General features: G+C 50.9%; 1 protein-coding gene across 1 annotated transcript in view; it reads left to right on the top strand.

The window, feature by feature from the left end:
* The window catches only part of numa1 (nuclear mitotic apparatus protein 1), a 42,843-nt gene that overhangs the window by 12,973 nt on the left and 22,370 nt on the right, over positions 1-7,500 (top strand). The window contains exons 12-14 of the mRNA XM_062552058.1: positions 293-421; positions 1,751-1,876; positions 2,531-6,973. Coding sequence (XP_062408042.1) covers positions 293-421; positions 1,751-1,876; positions 2,531-6,973 — 4,698 coding nt within the window. The remainder of the gene's footprint in view (positions 1-292; positions 422-1,750; positions 1,877-2,530; positions 6,974-7,500) is intronic.

Below are 7,500 nucleotides of genomic sequence, written 5' to 3'. Positions count from 1 at the left end.
AAAGAATACTGCTCTGATTGGCCGGTTCAACTGCTCTGTGTGCTGATTGGCCGGTTCAACTGTGTTCTGATTGGCCGGTTCAACTGCTCTGTGTTCTGATTGGCTGGTTCCTCTGCTCTGTCTGCTGATTGGCCGGTTCAACTGCTCTGTCTGCTGATTGGCCGGTTCAACTGCTCTGTGTGCTGATTGGCCGGTTCAACTGTGTTCTGATTGGCCGGTTCAACTGCTCTGTGTTCTGATTGGCTGGTTCCTCTGCTCTGTGTTCTGATTGGCTGGTTCCTCTCCTACTCAGGTGCGTGAGCTGGCTGGACAGCTGGCGTCGCTACGGCAACAGATGATGCTGCTACAGGAGGAGGAGCTTCAGAGCGGCAACAGGAAGCAGGAACTGCAGCAGGAGCTGAGCCAAGCGCTGCAGCACAAGGTACGTGTGTGTGTGTGTGTGTGTGTGTGTGTGTGTGTGTGTGTTTGACTGACATGGTGTAGGCGTAAACATGTAAACACGGCGCGAAGTTGAACACTGACGTACAACATAGGCGTCGGAAGAATATTTATTTTCGTGACTTTTTCAAAACAACAACAAAATCTGGCCGTAGCTTTGGAGTTCAGGAAGTACCAGTAGGCCGCAGGCAGCAGTTGGATAGCCTATAGAACTGGCATAGGCTGCGTAGGCTTTCGGTAAGGTAAAAGCAATGACCGAAATGCAGTGGAAAAAGTCTCCCGTTTTCTGAAAGCAAACTTTTGACAGGTAGGCTATGATCCAGAGGCTAAATAGCTATTGAAGCTACGACGACAGTGGAGACGGAGATATTTTGCGATGTTTGGCGATCCATTTGTTTACATGCCGAGTCAGTGATCTGACAGCTGTGCTCAGCTGTTTGCTCATTTTAAATTCCCCGGCTCGCACAACTCGCATCATCCACAGCTCCGCCCACATCACAGCTCCGCCCACCTCACAGCTCCGCCCACCCCACAGCTCCGCCCACCTCACAGCTCCGCCCACCCCACAGCTCCGCCCACCCCACAGCTCCGCCCACCTCACAGCTCCGCCCACCCCACAGCTCCGCCCACATCACAGCTCCGCCCACCCCACAGCTCCGCCCACCCCACAGCTCCGCCCATCTCACAGCTCCGCCCATCTCACAGCTCCGCCCATCTCACAGAAAAGCACACTGCAGTGGAGCCGGCAATAAGTGTCCCCCCAGAGGAGGAAGATTCCGCCGCCAATATACCGCCTCCTTAGAGGAGGAGGATTCCAATATACCGCCTCCTTAGAGGAGGAAGATTCCAATATACCGCCTCCTTAGAGGAGGAAGATTCCAATGTACCGCCTCCTTAGAGGAGGAAGATTCCGATATAGCGCCTCCTTAGAGGAGGAAGATTCCGCCGCCAATATACCGCCTCCTTAGAGGAGGAAGGTTCCGATATACCGCCTCCTTAGAGGAGGAAGATTCCAATGTACCGCCTCCTTAGAGGAGGAAGATTCCGATATACCGCCTCCTTAGAGGAGGAAGATTCCGATATACCGCCTCCTTAGAGGAGGAAGATTCCGATATAGCGCCTCCTTAGAGGAGGAAGATTCCGATATAGCGCCTCCTTAGAGGAGGAAGATTCCCCACATTAAACACGCTGCAAATATACCGCCTCTACTGTAGTGTGAAAGCTCGGGCCGAGCCACAAAAAAGACGGCAAATGTGAAGTGTGTGTGTGTGTGTGTGTGTGTTGACCATTTTGTGCACGTGTGTGTCTGCAGGAGTGTCTAAGCGAGCAGCTGGAGATTGAGCGGGGGAAGGTGTGTGTGTTAGAGGAGGAGCTGATGGAGGTGCGCTCTCGACCCTGTCACCATGGAGATGGAGAGGTCATGGGACCCATAATGGAGGTACAGCACACGCCTGTTTATTTCCCCTTGGGGATCAATAAAGTATCTATCTATCTATCTATTCTGCAGTGTGTGTGTGTGTGTGTGTGCACTAAGCATGCTTATTCTGCTGTGTGTGTGTGTGTGTGTGTGTGTTTGCCTGTGCATTGCACTAAGCATGCTTATTCTGCAGTGTGTGTGTGCACTAAGCATGCTTATTCTGCAGTGTGTGTGTGTGTGTGTATGTTTGCCTGTGCATTGCACTAAGCATGCTAATTCTGCAGTGTGTGTGTTTGCCTGTGCATTGCACTAAGGATGCTTATTCCGCAGTGTGTGTGTGTGTGCGCACTAAATGTGTTTATTCTGCGCTGTGTGTGTTTGTGTGCATTGCACTAAGCATGCTTATTCTGCAGTGTGTGTGTGTGTGTGTGTTTGCCTGTGCATTGCACTAAGCATGCCTATTCTGCAGTGTGTGTGTGTGTGTGTGTTTGCCTGTGCATTGCACTAAGCATGCTTATTCTGCAGTGTGTGTGTGCACTAAACGTGTTTATTCTGCGCTGTGTGTGTGTGTGTGTGTGTGTTTCCTTGCTTGTGTGTGTGTTTGCCTGTGTGTGTTTGCTTGTGGGTGCAGGTTTATTTTTCTCTAACATGTCTACTGATGTGGTCTTGTTCTAGTGGGAACGTTTGCAGCAGGAAGTGACCAAACTACAGACTCAGCTTCAGGAAGCTGCCGCTGAAAACAAAGCTCGTATGGTTGCCGTGGAAGCAGCGCATGCTCAGAAGACCTTGCTGGACCAGGAAGTGATCAAACTGCAGACTCAACTTCAGGAAGCTGCCGCTGATAAGGAGGCTGATATGGTTACCTTGGAGACGGAGCGTTCTGAGAAGATGGCCCTACAACAGGAAGTTGCTAATCACCAACAGGAAGTGACCAAGTTGCAGACTCAGCTTCAACAGGAAGCTACTAATCACCAACAGGAAGTGACAAAACTGCAGGCTCAACTTCAGGAAGCTGCCACTGATAAGGAGGCAGATATGGTTGCCTTGGAGACTGAGCGTTCTGAGAAGATTTCACTGAAGCAGGAAGTGACCACACTACAGATTCAGTTTCAGGAAGCAGCGGCTGAAAGCAAAGCTCATATGGTTGCCGTGGAAGCAGCACATGCTCAAGAGAACTTGCTGGAGCAGGAAGTGACCAAACTGCAGACTCAACTTCAGGAAGCTGCTACTGAGAAGGAGGCGGATATGGTTGCCTTGGAGACTGAGCGTTCTGAGAAGATTTCACTGAAGCAGGAAGTGACTAAACTCCAGGATCAGCTTCAGGAAGTGGATGCTGGGAAGGAAGCAGATAAGGTTGCCTTGGAAACCGAGCGTTCTCAAAAGACCTTACTGGAGCAGGAAGTGACTAAACTCCAGGATCAACTTCAGGAAGTGGACGCTGAGAGGGGAGCTCATATGGTAGCCTTGGAAACGGAGCTTGCTGAGAAGAATTTATTGCAGGAAGAAGTCATGCAGCACCAACAGGAAGTGACCAAACTCCAGGCTCAACTTCAGGAAGCTGCAACTGAGAAGGAGGCGGATATGGTTACCTTGGAGACTGAGCGTTCTGAGAAGATGATGCTACAGCAGGAAGTGACCACACTACAGATTCAGTTTCAGGAAGCAGCGGCTGAAAGCAAAGCTCATATGGTTGCCGTGGAAGCAGCACATGCTCAGGAGACCTTGCTGGAGCAGGAAGTGACCAAACTGCAGACTCAACTTCAGGAAGCTGCTACTGAGAAGGAGGCGGATATGGTTGCCTTGGAGACTGAGCGTTCTGAGAAGATGGCCCTACAACAGGAAGTTACTAATCACCAACAGGAAGTAACAAAACTACAGGCTCAGCTTCAGGAAGTTACCAAAGAGAAGGAGGCTGATATGGTTGCCTTGGAGACTGAACGTTCTGAGAAGATTTCACTGAAGCAGGAAGTGACTAAACTCCAGGATCAGCTTCAGGAAGTGGATGCTGGGAAGGAAGCAGATAAGGTTGCCTTGGAAACCGAGCGTTCTCAAAAGACCTTACTGGAGCAGGAAGTGACTAAACTGCAGGCTCAACTTCAGGAAGCTGCCAATGACAAGGAGGCAGATATGGTTGCCTTGGAGAACGAGCATTCTGAGAAGATGGCCCTACAACAGGAAGTGTCTAATCACCAACAGGAAGTAACAGAACTCCAGGCTCAGCTTCAGGAAGTGGACGCTGAGAGGGGAGCTCATATGGTAGCCTTGGAAACGGAGCTTACTCTGAAGAATTTATTGCAGGAAGAAGTCATGCAGCACCAACAGGAAGTGACCAAACTCCAGGCTCAACTTCAGGAAGCTGCAACTGACAAGGAGGCGGATATGGTTGCTTTGAAGACTGAACGTTCTGAGAAGATGATGCTACAACAGGAAGTTACTAATCACCAACAGGAAGTAACGAAACTGCAGGCTCAGCTTCAGGAAGTGGCCACCAAGGGGGGTGCTGATCTGGCAGTGTTGGAGATGGAGCGAGCACAGAGGATAACTCTGCAACAGGAAGTTACTAATCACCAACAGGAAGTGACCAAACTGCAGGCTCAACTTCAGGAAGTTGCCACTGAGAGGGAAGCAGATAAGCAGGAAGTGACCAAACTACAAACTCAACTTCAGGAAGCTGCCAATGACAAGGAGGCGGATATGGTTGCCTTGGAGAACGAGCGTTCTGAGAAGATGGCCCTACAACAGGAAGCGTCTAATCACCAACAGGAAGTAACAGAACTGCAGGCTCAACTCCAGGAAGCTGCCAATGACAAGGAGGCGGATATGGTTGCCTTGGAGAACGAGCGCTCTGAGAAGATGGCCCTACAACAGGAAGTGTCTAATCACCAACAGGAAGTGACCACACTACAAACTCAGCTTCAGGAAGTTACCAAAGAGAAGGAGGCTGATATGGTTGCCTTGGAAAACGAGCGTTCTGAGAAGATGGCCCTACAACAGGAAGTGTCTAATCACCAACAGGAAGTAACAGAACTGCAGGCTCAACTCCAGGAAGCTGCCAATGACAAGGAGGCGGATATGGTTGCCTTGGAGACTGAGTGTTCTAAGAAGATGATGCTACAACAGGAAGTTACTAATCACCAACAGGAAGTAACGAAACTGCAGGCTCACCTTCAGGAAGCTGCTGTTGAAAACAAAGCTCACATGGTTGCCGTGGAAGCAGCACATGCTCAGAAGACCTTGCTGGAGCAGGAAGTGACCAAACTGCAGGCTCAGCTTCAGGAAGTGGCCACCAAGGGGGGTGCTGATCTGGCAGTGTTGGAGATGGAGCGAGCACAGAGGATCACTCTGCAACAGGAAGTTACTAATCACCAACAGGAAGTGACCAAACTGCAGGCTCAGCTTCAGGAAGTGGCTACCAAGGGGGGTGCTGATCTGGCAGTGTTGGAGATGGAGCGAGCTCAGAGGATCACTCTGCAACAGGAAGTTACTAATTACCAACAGGAAGTGACCAAACTGCAGGCTCAACTTCAGGAAGTGGACACTGAGAGGGGAGCTCATATGGTAGCCTTGGAGACTGAGCGTTCTCTAAAGACCTTGCTGGAGCAGGAAGTGACCAAACTCCAGGCTCAACTTCAGGAAGCTGCCAATGACAATGAGGCGGATATGGTTGCCTTGGAGACTGAGCGTTCTGAGAAGATGGTGCTACAACAGGAAGTGTCTAATCACCAACAGGAAGTGACCACACTACAGACTCAACTTCAAGAAGCTGCAACTGACAAGGAGGCGGATATGGTTGCTTTGGAGACTGAGCGTTCTGAGAAGATTTCACTGAAGCAGGAAGTGACCAAACTTCAGGCTCAGTTTCAGGAAGTGGACGCTGAGAGGGGAGCTCATATGGTAGCCTTGGAAACGGAGCTTGCTGAGAAGAATTTATTGCAGGAAGAAGTCATGCAGCACCAACAGGAAGTGACCAAACTCCAGGCTCAACTTCAGGAAGCTGCCACTGAGAAGGAGGCGGATATGGTTACCTTGGAGACTGAGCGTTCTGAGAAGATGATGCTACAGCAGGAAGTGACCACACTACAGATTCAGTTTCAGGAAGTGGCCACCAAGGGGGGTGCTGATCTGGCAGTGCTGGAGATGGAGCGAGCACAGAGGATCACTCTGCAACAGGAAGTTACTAATAACAAAGAGGAAGTAACCAAACTGCAGGCTCAGCTTCAGGAAGTGGCCACTGAGAAGGAAGCAGATAAGGCTGCCTTGGAAACCGAGCGTTCTGAGAAGATGGCGCTACAACAGAAAGTTACTAATCACCAACAGGAGGTAATTGAACTGCAGACTCAACTTCAAGAAGCTGCCAATGACAAGGAGGCGGATATTGTTGCCTTGGGGAATGAGCGTTCTGAGAAGATGGTGCTACAACAGGAAGTGACCAAACTACAGACTCACCTTCAGGAAGCTGCTGTTGAAAACAAAGCTCACATGGTTGCCGTGGAAGCAGCACATGCTCAGAAGACCTTGCTGGAGCAGGAAGTGACCAAACTGCAGTCTCAGCTTCAGGAAGTGGCCACCAAGGGGGGTGCTGATCTGGCAGTGTTGGAGATGGAGCGAGCACAGAGGATCACTCTGCAACAGGAAGTTACTAATCACCAACAGGAAGTGACCAAACTGCAGGCTCAACTTCAGGAAGTGGACACTGAGAGGGGAGCTCATATGGTAGCCTTGGAAACGGAGCATGCCCAGAAGACTGCTCTGCAGCAAAATGTTCTGCGCTACCAACAGGAAGTGATGAAACTCCAAGCTCAACTTCAGGAAGTCGCCACGGAGAAGGTAGCAGACGTGGTAGCCTTGGAGACGGAGCGTTCTGTGAACACTTCGCTGGCGCAGGAAGTGACTGCACTGCGCTCTCAGGTCTCCGTGCTGCAACAGGAAGTGTGCGGGCTGCGCGAGTGGGAGGAGTCTCGGAAGGGGGCGGAGATTAAGGCGCAGGCCCTGCGGCGGGAGCTGGAGACGCTGCGGACGCTCAACAGCACTCTGCAGAGGGAGAACGGCGCCACCCAGAGGCTGGCCGACACACTGCAGCAACAGCTGGACATGAAGCAGAAGGAGTGCGTCCGCAAGGTCAGTAACACACACACACACACACACATGCACGCCAACAGGCCTTATACAGGACAGGAGACATGAGAATACACACACACACACACGCACACACATGCACGCCAACAGGCCTTATACAGGATAGGAGACATGAGAATACACACACACACACACACACGCACGCCAACAGGCCTTATACAGGATAGGAGACATGAGAATACACACACACACACACACACATGCACGCCAACAGGCCTTATACAGGATAGGAGACATGAGAATACACACACACACACACACACGCACGCCAACAGGCCTTATACAGGACAGGAGACATGAGAATACACACACACACACACACACACACACACACGCACGCACGCCAACAGGCATTATACAGGACAGGAGACATGAGAATACACACACACACGCGCCAACAGGCCTTATACAGGACAGGAGACATGAGAATACACACACACACACACGCACGCCAACAGGCCTTATACAGGACAGGAGACATGAGAATACACACACACACACACACACAC

Source organism: Sardina pilchardus, chromosome 13, assembly GCF_963854185.1.
Source record: "Sardina pilchardus chromosome 13, fSarPil1.1, whole genome shotgun sequence".
Lineage (NCBI taxonomy): Eukaryota > Metazoa > Chordata > Actinopteri > Clupeiformes > Clupeidae > Sardina > Sardina pilchardus.
The sequence above is the reverse complement of the archived record's forward strand: the minus strand, read 5'-3'. Positions and strand labels throughout refer to the sequence as shown.